We start from the raw sequence: 25,357 nt of genomic DNA, 5'->3' as shown, positions 1-25,357 counted from the left end.
ATTATATGGGTACGTGTTAGTTATTGACCGATTGATTTAAGTTCAATTATTTCCACGTAGGTTGCAACCACTTCCACTTGGAGCAATGTGTTTCTTTTCTTCCCTTTCATTTGGGGCAAACCCTAATAACCTCAAATTCAGTATAATAACTAGCTAGGTTCAATTTCGTGAAGTTGTTTTCCTCATGTGATGAATCATGAATAATATGGTTGCTCTGCTCATATTTTTTCTAAAAATAAAAAACTATTCTGTCATTCACTCTATTGAGGTGACGTATGATCAATGGCTCTGGTGTAAAATATTTGTGTTATACGTGTCTCAAACATAAAGATTTAGTGACATTTATTTAATAAAAAATATTATTTATATACTAAAATAAATTAATAATATATTTATATATAAATATATATAATTTAATTTAATTTTAATATATATTTATATTTTAATATATATTTTATACTAATAATTAGTTTTAATAACTAATTTTAGTATTTACCTAGCACAATTTTTTTTTTTTTGGTTGGTAATGAACACAATCTTTATTTAACACCATATGAGATATAAGCGTTACTTTAAAATACCCACCAAAGTGGTTCTCATATTAATAGCAAATAATATATATACATCTTTTTAAAATTCAAGTCCATATTTTACTGAGTGCATCCAACCGGAAAAAATCCTTTGAAATGAAAAATATAAGTAAAAAGTTAATTATCATTAAATTTTTTATTTTTATTATATGTACATTTTTAGTTTATCAGTAATTAGGCTTTTATTTTATCGTTTCACCAATTTTATCACTTAAAAAGAGTTTGATCTTATTATTTAGCCAATAGATGACTATAAATATTTAGGTATATTAATAAATTATTTATTAAATTATGATTTAATTATTTTGTTGCTATTTATAATTTTACTAAATTTTTAATTAGGTCTCTATACTTTTTTATTTTTTAATTGAGTTTTTATATTATTTTTAATTTTATAATTAGATCCTTTATAGTGTAAAAAATATTAGAATTAACTGAATATATTTTTACAAATTGAAAGTATCTATAATTAAGAACCTAATTAGATCTTTAATTATATAGTTTTTGAAAAAAATATTCTGTTAATTTAAATATTTTTGACATATAAAGAACCTGATTACAAAATTAAAAGTAGTGTAGAAAATCAATTAAAAAAAGTATAAAGACTTAATTACAAATTTAATAAAATTATAAAGACCAACAGAATAATTAAACTTTAAATTATTATACTAGTTCTTATAGTTTTATTAAATTATAATTAAATTTGTATAATTTAAAAACTTTCAATTGAATATTTATAGTATTTTAAATTTATAATTAGGTGATTTAATTTCCGTACAAAAAAGGTTAAAATTAATAATTCATCTCCAAATTGAATATATTCACACTTGATGATTAAATTTTTAAACATGAATGACATTTTTGTGTATAATATTCGGTTAACTTTAACAATTTTTTATGAAAAGAATTTAATTATAAAATTTAAAATAATATAAAAATTTATATTATAAAAAATTAATTATAAATTTAATAAAATTATAAAGATAGCAGGATATATTTAGTGATATTTATTTAATAAAAAATATTATTTATATACTAAAATTAATTATTAATATATTTATATATAAATATATATAATTTAATTTATTTTTAATATATATTTATATTTTAATATATATTTTATACTAATAATTAGTTTTAATAACTAATATTAGTATTTATGTAACACAATTTTTTTTTTTTGGGTTGGTAATAAACACAATCCTTATTTAACACAATATGTGATATAAGCGTTACTTTAAAATACCCACCAAAGTGGTTCTCATATTAATAGCAAAAAAGAGCAATGCTAGGGCCAGTAACATTTGTGATTGGTAATTAGGCTTTTATTTTATCGCTTCACCAATTTTATTTCTTTCTTCAGAGTTTGATCTTATTATTTAGTCAATAGAGGACTATAAATATTTAAGTATATTAATAAATTTTTTATTAAATTATTATACTAATTCTTATAATTTTATTAAATTTATAATTAAGTTTGTATAATTTAAAAATTTTTAATTAAATCTTTATACAATTTTAAATTTATAATTAAGTCATTTAATTTTCATACAAAAAAAGGTGAAAATTAATAATTCATCTCCAAATTGAATATATTCACACTTAAGGACTACAATTTTAAATTTGAATAACATTTATGTTTATAATATTCGATTAACTCTAATATTTTTTAAAAAAAAATTAATTACAAAAATTGAAATAGTGTACAAGTTTATATAAAAATTTCATTATAAATTTGATAAAATTATAAATACTGGCAGAATAATTCAACCTAAATTCTACTTTGAATTCTTTAATTATTAATATCATATTAAAAATCACGCCTTTCGCATTAGATTTTAATTATATTGTTTAATTCATTTATAAATTTACGAATTCAAGTATATGAATGTTATCCGGTGCACATTTTATAGCTTACAAACGGTACTCCAATAACTTCAAGTAAAATTTATGTTAAAAATAAAAGTATATACATGGTTAAAAGAAACCCTAAAGTAATCATTATTATTATTTTTAGAAATACATGGTCTAATTTTCTCCTCAATATGATATGTGTATGATCTCATGTATTTTAATTTCAGCAAATTAATTATTAATTATAGTCCTCTAATAATGCGATACACGTGTAGTGGGGCTTTGGCTTAATTTGGACCATGTTTGATAAGGAAGTGAAGAGTGAAGACATTAACCTTTCAATATTAATTAATGTTTGTTGTCATGTTTAGTCTTTTTCTATATCTCTGATGTGTGTCTCTGACATACACTTGAAGTTTGGGAGGGCCCAACGGTTTTTGCTTCATCATATTTTCGGATCCAAAGACATATTTCCCTTTCTTCTCCCTAACTCTCATATAGGAAGGACTATTCTGTGTACAAGCATTATGTGATACACAATAAACCCTAGAAAGTAAAAACCTTGCCAAAATTAATTGATAATATGCAAAACATAAATATTAAATAATATGCTCTTTAGACAAAGGTTAAAACTAATGGATTTTTTTTAGTTTAAATGAAAAAATCACAAATGAAATTTAATCTGTCATGAACTTTAGGCTAATAGATCGGGATTTGAATTTCCAACATTTATTTAAAGTGACAAATAAGCTAGCTCCATTTAAGGATTTGTTCTTGGCAATGAATTATTCTCGACACTTACTTAAGTGGACTCGTGAACTAACTACTAGACCAACCTAACTTGGTATTCTAAAATCCAAATTACATTTTTTTTTGTTTCCTACAGTATCCCCCAACCCGACAGATAAAGGACTAATCCGTTGCAGATTTGAGCTCCATTTAAAGGTTTGCTGTTGACTAATGAGTTGCTGCATGTATAAGATGGAGTTCAAACTCCTGACACTTTCTTAAGTGGACGAGTGAGCTAACTACTCGACTAACCCAAGTTAGTTCCAAATTACGTTTTTGTTGGCACCTAACTTGGATTGGAATTCATAGTTATTGGGCCCAAGTTGGTATTGTACTGAAAAACAATTTTTTATGAGCCTGGTAATGTCTTGCAGATAATTATGAAAAATATGGGCTGAAACTCTGAAAGAATTACGAACCCAAAAAAGTCAAACACCAATTTTCACTGGACAATAATAGCCAGCTATCGACCCAAAAAGAAAACGGAATAAATTTTCTCAATCTGTATCATACTAAATTGCTTCTCTTTTTAAAATATGTATTAAAATTCAATTAGAAGGTAGTAAATTGAAAAATCGAAATTTCATTCCGAAATAAAATTATATATTGAAAATATATATTATATGTAGTTTTTTTTTTTGAAAAATAGATGTTATAGTTTTTATATCTTATTATATAAAAAAAATAAAAAATGAGATAAATGGGAGAATTTAAACACAAATGTGATCGATCTACAAATCTATAAAATAATAACTTTTTTTTTCTCTTTCTTGCTCCTACAACCAATTTTTTTAAGAATCTTACTAGGAAGCCAATGAAGTATTTGTACAATACGTATAATGAGTTATTTATTTGGCCTAATATGAGTTAAAAAATGAACATTCAAAGTAAAATACTACTAATTTTTCGAATACAATACAGCCATACTATCCAGAATAATCATTCAGTACCAGAAATAATAAATATCTGATATGTTATTGAATCGAACATCCCTAAACCCTATTGTACATATTATACAAATACTCCATTAACTTCCTATACTTTCTCTTTTTTTTAAAATAATATACATACATACTCATAGAGACCCCAACACAGGTACGAGTTTGTGTTGCCATCTCTAGTCACTACCAATTACTTGAGAGTTGTTAGAGAAGCGATACTGCCAACATGGAACACACACCTTTCTCATTTAAATTTTTTTACTCTACTCCCTTTTTTTTTTGTTGAAAAGTTCACTTCCATTTTGTCACCTATATAGAGGCTCGTGGTGACAACTAACAATACTCTACGAGAAATGCTAGAAGGTATAAAAAAATCTTTTTTTTTTTGTTAATGGTTAGATAACAATATTTAAAAATACGAATTAAAAATATATTGTTATATTAATAAATTAAAGAAATTAGATAAAAGTGTGCTAAAAATAATAAATTTTACTAGTTCTTGAACTTTTAATACTTTATAATCTACGTATGTCCAAAAAAGCCCAAAGAGAATGGGCTATAAAGCACCAGCGCTTAGACCCAATAAAAATTGAGTGCGTGGCATATTTATATTTATTTATTATTTATTAAGAAAGCAGTGGTGAGAGTGAGGGAGTGAGAGTGTATCCAGTGTCTGGCCACATTCCCCAGAGAAGAAAGAAAAAGAAACACCCAACACTCTTAACTCAATTTTACTTTCTACTTATTATTATTAATAATTACCCACAAAACTGTTTTAATTTCCCTCCATTCACCCATCTTCTTCTCTTTTTCGAAATGGAGGAAGAACCTGATACCTACAATCCTCGTACCGTTGAAGAGGTATTCCGTGATTTCAAGTCTCGCCGTACTGCTTTGATCAAAGCCCTCACCACTGGTAATCCTTTCTCTACTCTATTTCCATTCGGATTTTTCTTTCATTTTTTAATTCTTTTTATTTTTTCACGCAGATGCTGAAGAGTTCTTCAAGCAGTGTGATCCCGGTAAGCTACTACTGAGCTCTCATTTCGTCAATTACTTTTTTTAATTTTGTTTTAGTGAAGTAAAAAAGATAAGTCAAAATTGTTTTTGAATTCGTGCATTGTTTGGTTCTGAATTTAAGCTTTCGTTAGAGTTTGAAGCTGCAATTTCCGATTTTCTATGCGAATTTTCCGGAAACGCTGTGCAAAATGTTAAGTTTCAAAGATAAATAAATAAATAAAGAAAATAAACGGAAAACGAAAATTCTTATTCCGTTCACGGGTGTTGACTGGTAAGTAATCTGGTATTGTTTTCTGTGATCTACTTGTGGTTTTCTTTTCTTCCGTTTTTAATTTTTTTGTTTTTAAATTTTTTAATTATTTTAGTTTATTTTGTGTGTATCTGTGTGTGTGTGTGTGGCTATTTTTAACTTAATCTCTACAAATATTGTTTCCGATTTAGTCTAATAATAGTTTGTGATTCTCTTATTAGAAAAATTGGTCTTTAGTGTTTTACTTGTCTCTTACTTGGATTAGGGTCTAAATTGAAAATAATTTGAACTTATAAAAGAATGAAAGTATGTTGATCTTGTCATCTGAGATTGGCAGAGTTGGTAACGAATGGGTTTGTATTGGACATTTGCACGTAGTCGTGTTCAATTCTCACCATTAATGTGTGGATCTTGCTGGTAACTGATCCTGCAAGTCCCTTTTATGTGCTCTTTTAGTGCAGGGGCTGTGTCTGTGCCCTGACTTTGGTGAGATAACTGTCACTGAATTGACCTAAACTTTCTTCATATAAAAGAAAAAACTATATTCCCGTAATTTTTCATCGTTGTTGTCAGGGAATGTGTGTCTTTTGGAAGTTGTAAGCAAAAGGAGGGGGGGGGGGGGGGAGGAAGGGAATAATACCATGGAATGATTTCATTCCCTTTGCTTAGTTGTTTTAACTCCTTTAAGGTGCTAAAGATAGGAAAAACTTCAAATTGTATATAAAAATAATAAACAAGGATATTGGCAGATTTCATGATAGTACCTCATGTACCTGCCCTCAAAATAAAAAGTTTTCAAATAAGGATGGGATTTACTTTATAACTTCCGTTCCCATCCTTTTCACTCCATTTCCCCGCTCACCCCTTTTGTCGCATTTCATAACATCGTTATTCCCTCAACCTGTCGGTAAAATTGAAGTGGTATATTTTTTTTTTTAGTTTAAAAACTTATAGGATTGTTAAGCTGATAATAGAATGATAGATAGGTTATATGATTATTTGCCATTTTTTTACTAAAAGAAAAATAAAATGAAAATCTTATTCTCTTGCCCGATTCCTCCAAAACTCTCCATTTCATTCATCCTTAAAGGGACTGGGAAACAGCCTATTGTCTACATATGTACATGTGCCATGTGAGCTGAAACTGATTCAATAGCTCCTTTGATGTCTTTAATTTTCTGCAACCCTGATGCACAGGAGCTAAAATCTCAGAGGAAGAGGACTACTTAGGATGCATGAGAGTATAGATGGATAAGATTGTTTTGAGTAGAGTTATTTATTTTGAGTGAAATAAACTCGGTTGAAATTTAGTTGCATGAAGAATATCCCATTGGGCCATGATCATAGTTTTTGATTGTGACGGCTCATGGTGGAGAGCGAAAAATCCACCATAGGATTGTGGCATTTGACGTTATGGGAAATGGTGGGTGGAATGAAAATACTATACATATATGTGCACAAAAAGATGCAGAAAACTGCACATGTAATAGATTATAAAATCTAATCAATATAAGCAACTTTCTATTCATAAAGCATGCAATTAATTCAACAAATTCAGCAGCAAATTCAACAAGTAAACACAAACATTCCACCGTATTGATGTATTTCCAGCCTGGGTCAACTCTATTAGAACCCTTCATGGCAGCAGCTACACGAGCAGAAGAAGCAGGGGCAGTAGAGGCAGGGGCTTGGAATTTATTAGGAGCTGTTGGTTGTCTTGAAGTCGACGTAGTGAGTAGTGACCTATGTAAATTGAAATAAAGGATAGAAGAAGAGAGGTTCAGAATTTCAGACTTAAGAGGGAATGGAAGAGAGGAAGGAACCAGAAAATAGAAAAGAAAAAAAAAAGTTTTGTAACAGAACAGTCTCGAAAAGAGAGGAAGGAAAAGTTAGAAAAGGAGACCACCTGGAGAGGAGGTGGTCAACCAGCATGGGCAGTGATGCTGCAGTGGAGATGCTGTGATGGCCTCTTCGGTTCTTCCTCGAGCAGTAGACGGTGCCTCCAGCGGAGAGAACAGCAGACATGGAAAACAGAGGAGGAGGAGGAGGAGGAGTTGGAGGATGGTGATGCTGTCGGCGTTCTTACAGCAGCAAAGAGGGAGGGAGTCCGACAGAGAGGGAAGAGATTTTTGGGTTGGTGAGAGAGCAAGAGGCTGAAGCTAGTATCTGAGAATGTGAGCTCTCTAACTTGGCTATTAAGGTTTTGTAAATGACCAAAATTACCCGCAAATGAAAAAAAAAAAAAAAAACACCCAGACCCGCCATTCACGTAGCGTTCCGCCATGGCGTCACCACAATTGTGGCCACCATGATTTCCACAACACAGCGTCCCCTAGATGGCGGTGGGGGGCCCAAAATCTGCCACGCCATTTCGCCATGGCCTCAATTTCAAAACACTGGTCATGATATCCCTTCACACTGGATTTAACTCTTATCAATTTTCTTGGAAATAAAGTTCGGTAATTTTCTGTAAACTTTTATTTTTCTGTCTCCATATCTTGATAAAATTTGTAAGTTCTTATGTTGCTATTTTGCTGTAAGACAAATAGTTGATGATAGTTCTTTTCCAAATAGTATGCACAACTTTTTTATATAGCTGAAAGTATTGGCTTAGGTAATTTATTTGATTTGTGTGAGCTCTGTGATACAGAAAAGGACAATCTTTGCCTGTATGGATTTCCTACCGAGGAGTGGGAAGTCAATCTGCCTGTTGAGGAGGTGCCTCCAGAGATTCCGGAGCCAACATTGGGTATTAACTTTGCCAGAGATGGGCTTGATAAACAGGAATGGCTATCTTTGGTTGCTGCTCATAGTGATGCTTGGATACTTGGTGTGGCTTTTTATTTTGGTGCTAGAGTTGGATTTGACAGGGCTGATAGGTATGTCTTGTTCCTTTTATAAATATATTGCTGCCTTACTGTTTTACCCTCTTTTAAAAAACGCATATCCATGCTTTATTTGAATCCCTTGACATCACTTCTTTGAAGTTTAACAAGTGTAGTTTTCAATTAAAGTTTTACCCGCGGGTGGTTTTGATGTATTCTTCAATTATAGTGTAAGCAGGAATTGTTTGAATGTATTCTTCGATTTAAGTTTAACCAAGGATGGTTCGAGTGTATTCTTTGAACAAAGCACTCTGCTTTATTTGCTCTTGGAATGAGTAAACAAAAATCAAATTGTAAGAAAGAAATAGTTAGACATAAAGGAGGCACATGTCTATATAATAAAAGACAGCAGAAGTAGGCAGTGCAACTTTAGAAAATCATAGCACCTGATGCACTTTAGTTAGCTTTTGTACAGTTGACCATGTTGATGGCTGCAACTAGTAACCAGTAACTAAATGTTTAATTAGAATATGAATTCATTACTTTGTCCATTATTGTTGGTATCATACTCAGTTACTAGCATCACTAGGTTACACTTTAACCTGAGTAGCATGGGGGACATGGTATCCCATGTGAATGAGCGAGGATCACCTTGCGAGGCTAACCACTTTTAGTTGACTGATAGCGGAGTAGGATCATGGGGGAGAATGGAAAATGAAATATAACATGAGGCTGGTAACTACTAAGCAATTGGCCTAGGTCTTCTGTTGTCTTCATATTGGTGCAACTTATTTGTTATTAGAATATTTGAAAGATATTTGTTCAAATAAAGTATAGTTTACAACATTCAGTGGTTTTGATGGTATAGAAAAAATGATATTAGCTGAACAAAGATACTTTGTTGTTTATACTAATGCTTTATAAAAACAGCTGGGTCATATATTATATTTCCTTTCCATGATTTTATTAGTGGAGTATCTAGTCTTGTATAAAACATTCACAAGTTAATGCATTTTCTGTGGCTTGTATTTTTCTATTTCTTTTATGTATTCACAATTTTGTTACAGAACTGTTCAGGTTGTTACCTTTCATCTTTTGCATGATTGTGGTTAATCTGGGAATACGGTCATAAGAAAATGATTAAATTCCAATTGTCTTGTTGGTATTCACTTTCTAATTCTAACAGATATCAAATCGAAGGATAAAATGAGAGGATATGAATATCATACACATAATGTGGTTGTAGTGGGAGAAGTGTCAAGGTCACATTTTTTTTTCATTTACAGTTTGAAGGATGTAATGTAAGAATTGAATTGGTATCAAAAACTGAGAGAGAAAAAAAAAAAGAATTGGTATCAAAAACTGAGAAAAAAAAAAGAAGGGGGGGGGGGGGATGGATGGAGATTTTGGAGAATGTTTCAAGCCTTCGTTCAGGCAATTGAGCTATTTCTGTTTCATAGTTTCAGTAGCAAAACCTTTTGGTTTTATCTCTATAATCTTTGAGGGTCAAAGAGTTCAAATTTTTAAGTTTAATTAATCACTAATCAGATTCATTCCTTTTCTTGTAGCAAACAAAACATGTACTTTCTAATTGTATTTAATGTTTTTTGATGTCCCGAGTCCTGAGTCCTGATACTATTTGCATGATGCTGATTTTCCCCCGAAGTTTTCTAATATGCTTTAGTTTGTTTTCATGTACCCTCTCAAGTTAGTAATTGATTTGCGATGCTGTCCTTTTGGTCATGTTTAAGTAATATCCAGCTCTCATTTTTCATGCAGGAAGAGACTATTTACTATGATAAATGATCTTCCAACAATATTTGAGGTTGTTACAGGAATGGGAAAGACACCGGCTTCTAATCATAGCAGTAACAAATCTAAATCAAACTCTAAGGTACACAAGCTTGAAAATTATACTGACCACAGTAGTAATACTGTAACAGTTTGCTAGTTGCACAACTTTTTGCACTAAAGCTATTCTGTATTGTAAGGGTTGTATAGAAAAATGTACTTTTGTATGAGTTTTTTTTTTTTTTGGAAAATCAATACAAATTGAACAGTAAGCCGACCTTACCTAGTGAGACAAGGTTTTGTTGTTGTTAATACAAACTGAACAGTAAACAGCTTATGTTTAGCTTTTTCTAGAACAGATTTGTCTTGTTAAAAAAAAAAAAATAAATAACAAAAAGATTTGTTTGTTGGGGTTGCCAAATATGCTCTCATTGTCATGATATCTTGTGGGTTGACAAATGCAGAAAGGTTCCGAGTCTAAGCCAAAGAATTCTAAGGCAACACAATCAAAGGACAAGGATGGTGAAGAACAGGGAGGAGACGTTCCTTGTGGGGCATGTGGAGAGAGCTATGACGACGGTTTCTGGATTTGCTGCGACATATGCGAGAAGTGGTTCCATGGAAAGTGTGTGAAGATTACCCCTGCAAGGGCTGAACACATCAAGCAGTACAAATGTCCATCTTGCAGCAACAAGAGAGCTAGACAGTAACAATGGCTAGCTTAGAATGATTGTTCTATATATTCTGGCAATTTTATTGCTACTAATGTGTTTAGTTTGTGATGTTTTATTGTTAGTAGTCTTGGTGTTAATTTCAGGTTAAATTGTTTTAGATGATGCTACAGGTATATGAGCTGCTATTGAATCATCTAAAATTAGGATAGTTAACTTGAATATGAGCTGCACATAATGTTCTTTTCTACTTCAAGTTCTAGCATCTGTTAATGATTATTGAAAAAATTAAAATAATGAAGAACATGGTTGTGGTTGAAAGCTGAAACGCGAGGGATTGCCTGTAGATAATTGCTATATTCTAGAAAAGATTAAAATAAAATAATTTGCTTCCTGAACAAAAAGGATGGACCCAAGATGGTAACATAGAATTAGTATCCTGCAATTTTATTGAATGCTGCTGTAATAACCTTAAATGATATATACATTCTTGTTATATGTTACTAAGAAATGGTTTTTGATTCAATTCCAAGAGGTGAAAAGATGTTATTATTATTATGATTATTAAATGCAATTCTATATTGCAATTAATTAGAGTAATAATTTGAGTATGAGACTACAGGCCATGCATCCCAAGCACTCCGATCCATGGCTGCAACAACACAACACTTGCGGCGGCGACGTTCAGTTCCATTCCCATTTAATGGGGTGTTTAATTGTTTATGTTAATTTTTTTTTTGAGTTTTTGACGGTATCTCAACCCATTGGTTAAGGACTAATCCGCGGTATTAAGATCCATTTAAAGGTTTGCCGTTGACCAATGGGTTGCTGCATGCACAATGCGGGATTCGAATTCCCAACACTTGCGACTAATGAGCTAACCACTAGACCAACCCAATTTGGTTATTGTTTATGTTAATTGTTATATATAGATAAATATTATTAATTTGTTTTAATTATTAAAATAAATAAATTAAAAAACTTTTAAAATATATATAGTAGTTTTATCATTAAATATAGAAATATAATTTTAATATAATATAATTTAATAGATATATTATGAAAACTTTTTTTTTGTAAAAAGATAGGACTTTCATTCCTTGAGATCAGATTGAATAATTATTATTTGACTGATTCTTGTAAATAGGATTCTAAATATATACTACTGATGTCATTGAAATAAATTAATTGATTATATATGTCACCAATTGAATTTCTCTTTTTTAACAATCATTAATTTCACACTTTTCTTGTATCTTTTCTGAATAATTAGTAGATAGTAATAAGATTTAATTATTAAACAAAAATCATATAATAATATAAGGATTATCTACCAACTATCATCTAACAAAACTTACTCTCTTTTTTTTTAAAGTCAATAATATGAGAATCACTACAAAAAAATATTAATTACTGTTAAATTTATTGTCGGATTTATCAAAAAAATCTGCCAGTTATATGTTTATTTTGACGATATAAATTTTTTTGGTAATTATTTATCGGCAGATTTTTTAGTTCACCACTAATTACCGACAAATTTAGCGGCAAGTATTAATTTTTAATTAACGAAATTATAGAAATTGTTATTGTCGGATTTATCCCTCGATAAATCTGGCGGTAATTTTAAATTTTTTTAAAATTTATTTAAAAATTTAATATATAATTTTAAATGATTAAATTCAATATTTTTTAAATTAACAAAATTTAAATTTTATAATTTTTCATAATAATTTATCTATAATTTTTCATTAAAAGTTTATAAATGAATTCACACATCAAAGTTTAAAAATAAAGAAGAAAAATAATAATTACTCGTATATGGAAAAAAAATAGCACTATAAACATATACTCTAAATTCAGAAAAGATGAACTTACATAAAGTTTGATATGAAAAACAAGATATCTCATTATGGCTAAGTAAATTGCATAGTTAAAATTCTCTAAACAATAAAATATTGAAAAAAAAAATAATTACACAAATAGGATATTTATTTAAGATTCTAAGTAATTCACTAACTTGCATATGTATGACTCTCAAATAGTATATCTATTAACTTACATATTTATGGGAGTATAATTTTTTGGAATAGTAAACTGTACACTTTCAATTATAAACTATAAACATAATCAATACACAAATTATAATTAAATAAATAAATCAAAGTTCATATGTTTAAATGAGAAAATTGTAACAAACTTAGTAAAATATATAACAATCAACTCAGCAAAATTAATTCAGAAAATAATTAACGCACACAACAATAAGCTCAGAAAACTAACAACAATCAATAATAAGTCAATAATTAACTTAAAAAAATAACAAGCTAAAATTAATTCACAGAATTAACAACAATTAACATTAACTAACTCAAAAATAATTAACTCAGACAACAATAAACTAAAAAAATTAACAACAATTAACAATAAGTCAATAATTAACTTAAAAAAATAACAAGCTAAAATTAATTCAAAAGAATTAACAACAATCAATACTAATTAACTCAAATAACAATAAATTTACAAAATTAACAACAATTAATAATAAATTAATAATTAACTTAAAAAATTAACAAGTTAAAATTAATTCAGAGAATAAACAACAATCAACAATAAGTCAATAATTAAATTAAAAAATTAACAAACTAAAATTAACTTAAAGAATTAACAACAATCAATACTAATTAACTCAGAAAATAATTAACTCAAATAATAATAAACTCAGAAAATTAACAATCATCTAAAACACTATCAACTTAAAACAAGTCCTAGATTACACCCTACTTAACCTAATATTATCAAATTTCTAATTACACTAAATTAATATAACAAACTCTAATCACACATTTCATTAAAAATTTTAATTAATAATTTAATAAAATGCCTAAGAAAATCATAAACAAAAAAAATTTGAAAAAATACAAAAATTATAAAAAGAATTATCATTGATAGTGGCTATAGAATGGTGAAAACGTGGTAGTGGCAAGAGGCAGCAGTAAAACCTACAATAGTGGAGTTAGGGTTTAATAACATAACAAACAACCAAAAGAAAAAATGGACAACAACTTTACTTACTTGGCGCGGTGGATCTCATCAGCCACGGTAATAGCAACAACCTCCGACCAATAGTAAAGAACACCAACAACGGTAGCATGACATAGACTTTCCACAGAGACTCCAACAGCAGTGACGACGACGACAATGTTGTTTATCGGTAGCGATGGCAACTCCAGGTGGCGGCGGCGCACCCTTTCTCATTGGACCAGAGGAGAAGAGAGAGAGAGAGAGAGTTTTTTGCGTTTGAATTTTATTCTAAAATTATTGTCAGATTTATCGGCGAAAAAATTCAACGATAAAGTATTCGTCGTTGCCTAAACGATGCGTTTTACTAATCCTATTACCATTGAAATGTTTTGACAGAAAATTCCACAATAATAAATTTAGCGCTAATAGAATTAATTTTTGTGTTTCTATTTATCATTAGATTTAGTGGCAAAATTTTAAATTCAATGACAATTTATTCGAAGGACGAATTTTTATTTACATCTATCAAAAAATTTACTATTAAATCTAATAGTACTTAACATTTTTCTTGTAGTTAATCTACATTAATTCATATAATGGTAGCGAAAAAATGGAAAGTTTCTATTACTCGGTGTTAGAAGAGAGAATTGTATTAAAAAAAATGAATTTAGAGAGAATAAGAATGAGTTAATTGAAATTAGAAATTCTGATGTCTACATGTATATACAAAAATTAAGAGAATATTTTAGAATACATGATAAATATGCTATAGGCAAATATTAAAAAAATATTAATCATCCAATATTTTTCTTTTTTGTTTTAAGTGAAAATGATCTCATACTCAATATGAGAAGCGAAATTTTAATATTTTAGAAAGTAAGACGATAAAATACTACTATACCAGTAATAATAATACGGCAAAGAAAAAAAAAAGTATTATATCCTAGAGTATAGCCAAATGAATAAAATGCTAACAAATTTACTAACAAAGTAATCTCAACAATATTTTATGTTGCTAATAACGGAACCCATTAACTCCATTATAAAAATACTAAGTATATACCAAAAATGACCTACCAAATAATAATAATAATAATAATAATATACAAAAAGATATATAAAATAAATGTGAATTTGAAATTAAAAAAAATATAACTCTGATAAAAATGAATTACACTCTTAAAAATGAAATGTTTATTTAAATCATGTTAATGTACTTATTTTAAATGGACAATCTATTTTTTTGTTATTTAAAATGACTATATATCTTTTTTATTATTTAAAATTGTCCATCTTTTTTACTATTTAAAACGTTTTATTTTTAAGAATTTAGTCTAATTTTAATTATTAATATTTTTTATTATTTTCAAAAATTATATTTAATTATTTATAAATACATATATCTCATTTACAATGTATACGAGATAATTTTTCATGTATCTAGTTTACAATGTAAACGAGATATATGAAAATTGAAAAAAATACACATATCCCCTTTACACTATAAAGAAGATACGTGCAAAATTATCTCGTTTATAGTGTAAACGAGATAAATAAATATAGTATAATTTGGCAAATACGCTACAAATTAAATAAGTTATTTATTTTAGTAATTAAAATAATTAAATTATTTATTTAAAAAAATCCGATATACTTATGCTTACATTTTTTTTTTCTGTAAGTAATGTTGTAATATATAAGATTCTTTTACATGTTCTTAAATAATATGTTTCTTTGTACTATGGATGTTGAATAATCAAAATTCAAAATTAGGAACAAAACTAAATATGAAACAATTTATAAACACAGTTAATTTATTTCCTTAATTAAATTAAAGTAAATTTGTGTAGAATTGATCAGGTTTTGACTCATGCCCGTAACATTTAATTTATATTAATCTTTCTTTTATAATTAAATAATAAACATAAATTAATTATAATTAGGGTAAAGTATATTTTTTGTTTTTGAAATTGGTAAAAATTTTAAAAATATCCTTAAATTTTATTTTATTTTAATTTTGTTCTAAAATTTTTTTATTTATATCAAATATACTCTCTACAGCTAATATATACATACATATATATATATATATATATTATCTGTTTTCAAAAAAAATATAAAAAAATTGTTTTCTCAAATCTTAATACATAAAAATGCGAATATATGTATTATTATTTTATCCTATACAAACATCTATGCTCTTTTTTATTATATTATACAACTTAAAATTATAATATTATATTATTAATTATAGATACTTTTTACAAATTATAACAAAATTAATTATGACTCTAAATAAATAAAATAAATAACAATTAATATTATTTTTTATTTTTTTATATTCAATATTTACTATAAATATAAAAAGTACAATAATTAATGAATAAAAATATGAATAAAAAATAAAACATATCAATTAAAATTAAATTTATTAACTAATTGAAGGTAAATAATATTTGACAATTATTTTAGTATTTAATTAAAATTTATTTCTTTGTAATGAGATTGATCAAATGACTTTTTAATTATTTTATTCTTATTCTATAAAATAATAAAAAAATAACATATTAAAAAATAAAATACTTTGACTCAAAGCTATACTCATGAACCACAAAAGAAATACTATATAAAGTCTTTAATAGTAAAAAAATAATTATAAGAATTAATTATTAATATTGTTATCAATTACAATTTATTATTAATATCCTAGTCCTTTTTAAAATATGTTTTACTTTTTTAAAATATATAATGTGTGTAGTATGTATCGTTTAGATCTTTTCTATAATTATAATAAAGATATTTTTCTAAATTAGTATAATTATACATTATTTATTAAATACTAATTGTAACATAATTATAACAAATATATTTTTCTTAAATAAAGAGATTTTTAATAAATGGAAAAATAAAAATAAAAATAATTGATAATAATAAATAATAATAAATGTCATTATTATATCGAAAAAGAATAATTTCATTTTAGATGAAAAAAGAGTTCACGAAAAATTGATATCTCACTTTAATTAGTTGGAAAAAAATTCAATTTTAGTATATTAAGTAGATAAATAGATAGGTAAATAAGATTATAAAATTTTCATGTGTCTCTTCTAACCTACCTTATTATATTATCAACTATATTATATGTATAAAAAAAATTAGTTATTCAAACAGCTATTCATATAAAATATATATTAAAAATAAATTAATATATATAGTTATATATAAATACATATCGACTAATATTACAGGTAATTTTTAATATTCACATACATAATATTTTTGTTATATTATTATTGCTTAAAAATATATCAAATAGTCCAGATTTGTTTCCATCCTTAGCAAAAGTATATGTAGCACATTTTTATTACCAAATCCTGGCTAAATATCTTACCAAAAATATTTGTTTCATGCATGAACAAATAGGATCTTTTAGCATCTCCAAGTACATTATATAAACCCTTCAATTCTTTCACATTACATAACTAACCATCAAAGTTTAGAGGGGAAAAAAAATGGAGCAAACTACAGTGGTAATTGTAGGTGGTGGACCTTCAGGGCTTGCAATATCAGCATGCCTTAAACAAAACTCAATTAGTCACATAGTACTTGAGAAAGAGGATTGCAATGTTTCTCTTTGGAGAAAGCATGCTTATGATAGAGTAAACCTTCATTTGGCCAAAGAGTTTTGTGAATTACCTCTCATGTCTTACCCTCCTTCTTGCCCTACCTTTCTCTCCAAGTCTTATTTTCTCGAATACGTCGACAGATATGTCGAACGTTTCGAGATTAGCCCTCGCTACTGTCGGACAGTGGAGTCGGCCATGTACGACGAGGGCGAAAAGATGTGGAAGCTTGAGGCAAAGGCTAGGGTTAAAGAAGGGGATATGGAGAGGGTGGTTGATGAGGTTTATAGGGCAAAGTATGTTGTGATAGCCACAGGTGAAAATAGTGAAGGATATATTCCAAATGTGGTTGGCTTAGACACTTTTGGTGGACAAATATTGCATTCAAAACACTATAAAAATGGTTCTATATTTGCATTTAAAGAAGTTTTGGTTGTTGGATGCGGTAATTCTGGAATGGAAATTGCATATGATCTTCAAATTTCTGGTGCTAAAACTTCAGTTCTCATTAGAAATCCGGTAATTTAATTTTGTATCTAAGTCATTTGTATATATATTGAAATAAATTTTAATTGTATCTATGTTTTTTTATTTTTAAAATATAAAATCCTATTGAATCCTTTTGATTTAATATCATTGTAAACACAAAAGTTCATCAATGCATTAAATAATTCTTTTATGTTGTCTCGTTATTTGAGTGTCATTAAATTGATAAAAAAATTTAATAAAAAATATTTTTTTATATTTTTAATAAATTTTTAGTAATAAAATAAAAATATTAAAAAATATTTTTTTAGAAGACAATTTACATCTTTTTTAAAAATATTTTTTTGAATAAATATATTTTTTATATAATAAATAAACAAAAATGTATTTTTATATTGTTATACACAAATATAATTGATAGATAAGTCATTCATATATATATAGAAATAAATTTTAATTTAAATCCTAGTGAATCCTTTTGATTTAATACAATTGTATATACAAAAATTCATCAATGCATTAAATAATTCTTTTATATTGTGTGGTTGTATGAATGTCATTAAATTAATAAAAATAAAAAATATTTTTTAATAAAAAATCTTTTATATATATATATATATTTTTATATTTTGTCAAATTTTTAATAATAAAATAAAAATATTAAAAAAATATATATTTTTTATAAATTATAATTTACATCTTTTTTAAAAAGATATTTTTTTAAAATAAATATATTTTTATATAATAAATAAATAAAATCGTATTTTTATATTATTTTATCTAAATATAATTGACAAATAAAAAAATTATATGAGATATCTTAATATAAAATTATTTTTACTTTTTTAAAATTTAAAAAATCTTTTCTTAAAAATCCATCCAAACAAACCTTTTATTTATATGTCTTTCTAACAGATTTATTTATTTATTATTTGCCATCATGTCGAATTTCAACAGTAAAAAGTTCACAAAATAATTGTAAAATAAAAATTTAATTACTGATTTTGATTCTGCAATTGTAGGTTCATGTGGTCAGCAAAGAACTAATCCATCAAGGTATGCGCATGCTGAAATATTTGCCGGTAAATATTGTGGACAGTGTGATCACTTTTTTAGCAAACATTAAATTCGGTGATCTCTCTCAATTTGGAATTCGTCGTCCAAATAAGGGACCATTCTATCTGAAGGAAGCTGCTGGTAGGTCTCCAATTCTTGATGTTGGAACCATTGCCAAGATTAAAGACGGTGCAATCAAGGTATTTTTTTAAATAATTAATATTTTTTTAATTAATTTATGTAATTTCTTATACCTACAAAACATATATAACAGGTTATCCCTTCTCATATAATGAGAATTGAGAACAACAAAGTGATATTTGGAAACAACACGGAGAAGGAATTTGATGCAATTGTGTTTGCCACTGGTTATAAAAGCGTTGCTAACAAATGGTTGAAGGTGAGAATATAATTAATTAATTAATTAAATTGAGTTGATTATTATTATTATATTACTTAATTAATTAACTAATTAATTAATTAATTGAATAGGATAATTACAAGTATGTTCTAAACGAAGATGGAATGCCAAAGAATGAATTTCCAAAGCATTGGAAGGGAGAACATGGATTATACTGTGCTGGACTTGCAAGAAGAGGCTTGTTTGGTGTTAAATTTGATGCTGAAGCTATTGCTGACGACATCAACCGAAATCTTCATTGATCATTATTTTTTTATGCTTTAAGGTTTATCGCTATGCGTTTTTATTTTGTATTAAACTTATATTTCATAAGTAATCCAGGGTTTGTGTCTATGATTATGCATAGATTTTATATGAATAAGCACCATATATATATATATATATATATATAGATATGTCACATTTTCTTATATCTGATTGTTTGTTTCAATTTACAATAATGTATAATTAATCACAAAATTCTGCTTTAATTTCTTCCTCAAGTCCATGAAGTTTCAGATGCCATATTTAGTAGTGAATAAGCACTTAAAGATTAAGAGTCAAATTTTATATTCATCGTTTTAAACATATAACATTTATAATTAACGAATTGAAATTGATTTATCTTATTTATTATTTATTTTTTTTATTTTGTACGTCGTAAATCAACATTTTTTTATGTTTCTGATTTTTAAAAAATTGAGACTAATCAAATTTAAAATTTTGTTTTTTTTATAAAATGTGTTGTGCCAATTTAAAAATAATATTTAGGGTTAATGATATAAGAGTTTAAAATTTTTATTTGAAATAAAAATAGTATAATTATGGATGTAATAAACTAATGATAAAAAAAAATTTTGAGATTTGATTCACATAAAATTTGAATTAATTTATGGTGTAATTAAATAAAAAAGATAATTATAAAAAATTAATTGTCAATTAATTAAGAAAAGTATTCACACTTTTTTATAAATGAAAATATTATTAAATATGTATTTTTATTTATTATTTATTATTTTTAATTATGTAACATTCCTGATATACATATACTAAATCAATAATTTAAACTCATGAATAGCATTAATTCATTATTAATAACCCTAACCAAAGGGTTTAATTTATTCAGTAATGTCAGGTTAAAAAAAACAGTCATAATTTACTTTATTTAGTATTTATTAATTGTCGCAACAACTAATAAATGTTAAATAAAGCAAGTTATGACTATTTTAGGTAATTTTCTTTGGTTACCAAACATTTTCGTAATTTATTATTTCATGCTAAAAAATTCTTTTGAAGATGCCAAAAGTTAAGGGAATCCCCACAAAAAGCCTTTCTATTCTCTCTATATATATTCTGTGTTAGGGTTCTTCTAAGAATATGCAATCTCAAAATTAAAATCTATCTGATAACGAAATTATACAGCACACTCAAAATTCTTAACAAATTTTTAGGCCTGATCATTTTTGTGAATGTACTTGGTCTCTGCAGGCCCAATGATATGGCATATCAAAAAATTATGAATAATCATACTAGTAGATCCGGAGAAAATTTTACAATAGTATAAATTCTTAAGAAAAAATATTAAATAAATATTTGAAAATTTTTGTATTTATAAGTCTATAACGTAAAAAAGGTATTAAGTGTTTAAAGAATCGTAATAGTAGATTTATATAGATCTCTGAAAGAAAAATAAATAGTGTCCAATATTATAATTTTTAACAATTTATAAATAATCTAATATATATATTTTTTAAATTAGTATTTAAAAAAGAAGCTCACATATGAGAATACAAAAAAGTCTTATATACGAGCAAAATTAGAATAATTTTTAGGAGGGACCAATATAAAAATATAACTTAAAAAAAAATTAAAATTAAGGAAACTAATAACATAAAAATTAAAGATCTCTATATATACTCTTATCAATTACCATAATAGTTAATTATTTTTGTGGTAGAAATTCTCTTAAAATCTTTTAACTCGTAATCATATATACATTCTTTCTTTTTTATTATTGTTTTTTTATTCTTCTTAAATATGAAAAAGGGTTTATTCTTGCGATAATTGTCTTATTATCTTCGTCATCGTCCATACAGGCTTCAACATGGTTTTTATCTCTTTAATAAAAAATAAATAAATAAATAAATTCACCAGCTATATATCACTCACTATAGTCAGTAGTATATATATAATTGCAAGTGGCTGAAAACGACACAGCTCAGTGAATTAAGTCTTTTTGACTTCTTTTTATTTGTCTAATTCTTCAAGTCTCAAGTCAATGGAATCAACCATACATTGTGTTGAAGCAATGCACTAACATTTTGTTAGGCATGATTAATAATTACAAAAGTAAAAATATCACTTTAAGCTTTTTCCTAGAAGTAACACTACTTTTTTTATTATTGTTTCACGTTATATGCCCTTTTGTAATGAAATATAATTACGTATAGATTTTTTTTTAATTCTATTGTCTTTTTATTCTTAATTGTTTTTGGATTCAACAAGAAGCGACATTTAGATATGATCTTTTGGTCGACAGAAATTCAATTTATAAATTTAGTTTTCGGCAAGTGGAACGAGTTACAACTAATTAAAAAATTAGTAAAGTTGTCGTGTTCTTCATGACTAATTTGAGTATTAGTGTGATTGAGTATATTCATTTAAGTTACTTAAATGGTTAATTAATGAGAAAGTAACAAAATAAAATATATAAAAAACAAAGTTAAGATAAAAAATAGGTTAATTTTAATATTTTTAATTTAATTAAAAATTTAATTAGATATTTAAATACATGTTTTTTAGAATAAATATTTGTTACTTTTAATATTTTTAATTTAAAAAAATAATTACAAAATAAAAAATATAAAAATTTAATTATAATTTTGATAAAACTAGAAAGACTAACACAATATTTAAATCTACAAAACAATGGATTGTGTTAAAATTCAGCTTCACCTAATGTTTTAATAAGAGAGATGGTTTGGTCATGAATGAAAGAAACTGAATGAGATTGTGTTATTCTTGGATGAGTTTTATACACATCAGTAGCTATATACACATGTGGCAGAAAAGAGTTGTACCAGAAATTCTGTTAGAACAGAAATGGAATCTTGCCCACTAAAAAATTTTATATATTCGGAGTTTGATATAGCTCAACTACAACAAGATTTTTAACCAACTTAGTTTTTTTTTTTTTTTAATTTTTACGGTATCTGCTAATTTTATCGGTCAAAATAATTAATACATTGCAATATTAAACTCTATTTAGGAATTTGTCGTTAGTCAATGAGTTGTTACATGTATAATGCAAGATAAAAATTATATCGACATTTACTTAAACAGATTAGTAGTGAGCTAACTACTAGACTAAGGATCCGTTTGGGAAACACCAATAAGCTACTTTTTTTTTTTTTTGACTTATAAAAAGTTGTATTAATAGTGTTTAGTACAATTTTTTAGATAAACTTTTAACTTTTTAAAAAGTTATTTAAGAGCTTTTTGAAAAAGTTAAAAAATGTGACTTCTCCTATTTTCAAAAGCTATTTTATCACTCCTATTTAATGCACAACTTTAAAATAAGGATTTCCATAATAACTTTCCAAACACAAAATAACTTATTTAAAAATTGTTATTAATAAAAGTTATTATATTTTAAGCTCCTTTTTCAAAAGAATTTATTTAAGAAGTTTAGCCAAACTGACCCTTAAATTTAACTTGATTTTAAACCAATTTAATTGATCAAGTGCAGGAGCGAAATTAGATAAAATATTAGAGGAAATTAAAAATATTTACACAATAAAATAAGATTAAAATAAAATTTTAAGAGAGACTAAATTAAAATTTACATATAATTTACATATAAAAAATTAAAATTAAAGAGTCATTGTCCCTTTTTTTACTATATGACTCCGCCGTCGATCCAGTAATAAACTCACTTATTTATCTAATAAGAGTTTAAATTCTGCTTAATACATAGAGTCATCTATTAATTTTATAATATCTATTAAGATGCCTCTATATATAGCTAGTATTAATTACAAAAATATTGTGTTTAATATTTAATTGTTTCTTATTATTACTTTTATCATGACTATGATAAAAATATCTTTTTTAATTTCAGTTATCATTTTTTTGAAAAAAAATGAAAATGGAAAATAATTATAAAAAATTAAAATTATAACATTCACAACTAATGAATGATACTTAAATATTATAATATAATAATTAAGAATTAAAAATAAAAAATGGTGTTCATATTCGGCAATAATATTCGGCATTTGATTGATGGTGTTCATAAGTTGCAGATCGTTGACCGGTTTAAAAATCAAAGATCCATGAAATTAAAATTATATATAATTCTTAATCTTGGAATAGTCAAAAGAATTGAGCAACCTATTATCGCCGTCCTCATCAGAGCTAGAAACAAAACATCAGCAACATTATCTTATTTATTTATAAAAATAAAATTTCATTTATTCATGAGCCCGAAATGACGCTTACAAATCATAAAACAGTCTAAATCTTGGTCTAATGAGAATACAATTATTATTATTATTATTATTATTATTATTATTATTATTATTATTATTATTATATAAAAAAGTATATTATTGTATGTAATATTATTTAGTATGAAGATTTGATTATTGAATTTTATATTGAAGCTTATTTGATAATAACATCAAACTGTGATAATAATAATAATAATAATAATAATAATAATAATAATAATAATAATAATAATAATAATAATAATAATAATAATAATAATAAAAAGAAGGTTCTCAACCTAGCTACATATGGTGCCATGAGGCTTCCAAGAAACAAGTCTTGATGAATACTTTTTGAAAAAACATAACATAAAAAAATACAAGATGCTTGATTTTGACATATATATTGCTAATAAGGGGAAAGGTACCTGAAATTGGCCTAGTGTCAAAAATTTGAATTTTATTTTGTATATATATTAATTTATTATTAATCAATAAAAAATTCTTAAATAATATATAAAAATTTAATTTATAATAAAATAGTCTCTATTCTATCGAGTTAGAAGATTCGATGGAACCAATAAAAGAAAGTTGCATGCTTATATGAGACAATCAATAATGAAGGTTTGATGTTATTAGCTACAACAACACTTTGAATCAATTAAGGAAGAATCCTCAGCCACTTATAAGTTATAACCATAAACATGAAAAACCGAGGAAGATACATATGAACTTCCAAGTAAGTGTGTTTGGGAATCTTGTCACAATTTCATGGGACCCCAAAAAATCTTGGTATTTAATTTAAGCTATCATTTGACTTGAGTCAACGAATAATGTTAATTAAGAATTCCGAACACAAAAATGAGCAAGCATTGGACTATATTATGATTGGTAGGTTGACATATACACTATATGCAACATCTTTGTTGGAAAACTTGTTATCAAGAATAATTTAAAAAATATACTTCACAAAATAATCTTTAGTTAATAGAGATAAAATAATAAAATAGATTTAATAATTCAATAATGATTTTTACATAAAAAAATAAAAGTAGCATGTATAGTGGAAATGTGAAATAAAAATTGATAAAGTAGTGATATGACTAGTAAACATCGGTTACGAGTTATAGTTTGGTAACGCTTGAGATCCAATCATAACCGACGATTTTATAATGGCCATAAACGACCATTAATCAATAACGTCAGATTTACAATTAATCCTCTGCCTGGGCGTTACGACCTAAGAAAAACAGCCGACCTTTTCCGCTAATATAAAGCAGATGGAAAAAGCTAAGAGAGGTATGTCACTTCTTCCAAAAATAAAGATCTATTGTCCACTCTGCACTAACTTGAGCGTCGGAGTGCCTTTGCAGGTGTCCACTTTCGCCGTTCACCCTTTACCGACGTATATCTTGGTTCACTCTAGAAGTCCACCGACCTTGCCAGAAGACGAGCTATACTTCGGAATAATCAGGCAAGAACAAGTAGTATATCAAAAAGAATGGAAAGGGTAAATAATTTCTTTTAAAAGGTTAAATTGCTGAAAGAAA

General features: G+C 26.4%; 2 protein-coding genes across 2 annotated transcripts; both read left to right on the top strand.

Moving 5' to 3' along the window:
• The first annotated feature begins 4,769 nt into the window (after positions 1-4,769).
• On the top strand, positions 4,770-11,059 carry LOC112697637 (PHD finger protein ALFIN-LIKE 4). Its single transcript, XM_025750893.3, has 5 exons — positions 4,770-5,090; positions 5,164-5,196; positions 8,095-8,323; positions 10,049-10,163; positions 10,525-11,059. Exons 1-5 carry the CDS (start codon positions 4,991-4,993, stop codon positions 10,768-10,770), a joined length of 723 nt encoding a protein of 240 aa, XP_025606678.1. The 5' UTR covers positions 4,770-4,990; the 3' UTR covers positions 10,771-11,059.
• Positions 11,060-17,264: 6,205 nt separating this feature from the next.
• Positions 17,265-19,654, top strand: LOC112698320 (probable indole-3-pyruvate monooxygenase YUCCA10). The gene is made up of 4 exons (XM_025751619.3): positions 17,265-17,894; positions 18,884-19,117; positions 19,192-19,317; positions 19,410-19,654. The coding sequence occupies exons 1-4, from the start codon at positions 17,265-17,267 to the stop codon at positions 19,578-19,580; spliced, it is 1,161 nt and encodes a 386-aa protein (XP_025607404.1). The 3' UTR covers positions 19,581-19,654.
• The last annotated feature ends 5,703 nt before the right edge of the window (positions 19,655-25,357 follow it).

Source organism: Arachis hypogaea, chromosome 16 (assembly GCF_003086295.3).
Source record: "Arachis hypogaea cultivar Tifrunner chromosome 16, arahy.Tifrunner.gnm2.J5K5, whole genome shotgun sequence".
Lineage (NCBI taxonomy): Eukaryota > Viridiplantae > Streptophyta > Magnoliopsida > Fabales > Fabaceae > Arachis > Arachis hypogaea.
The sequence above is the reverse complement of the archived record's forward strand: the minus strand, read 5'-3'. Positions and strand labels throughout refer to the sequence as shown.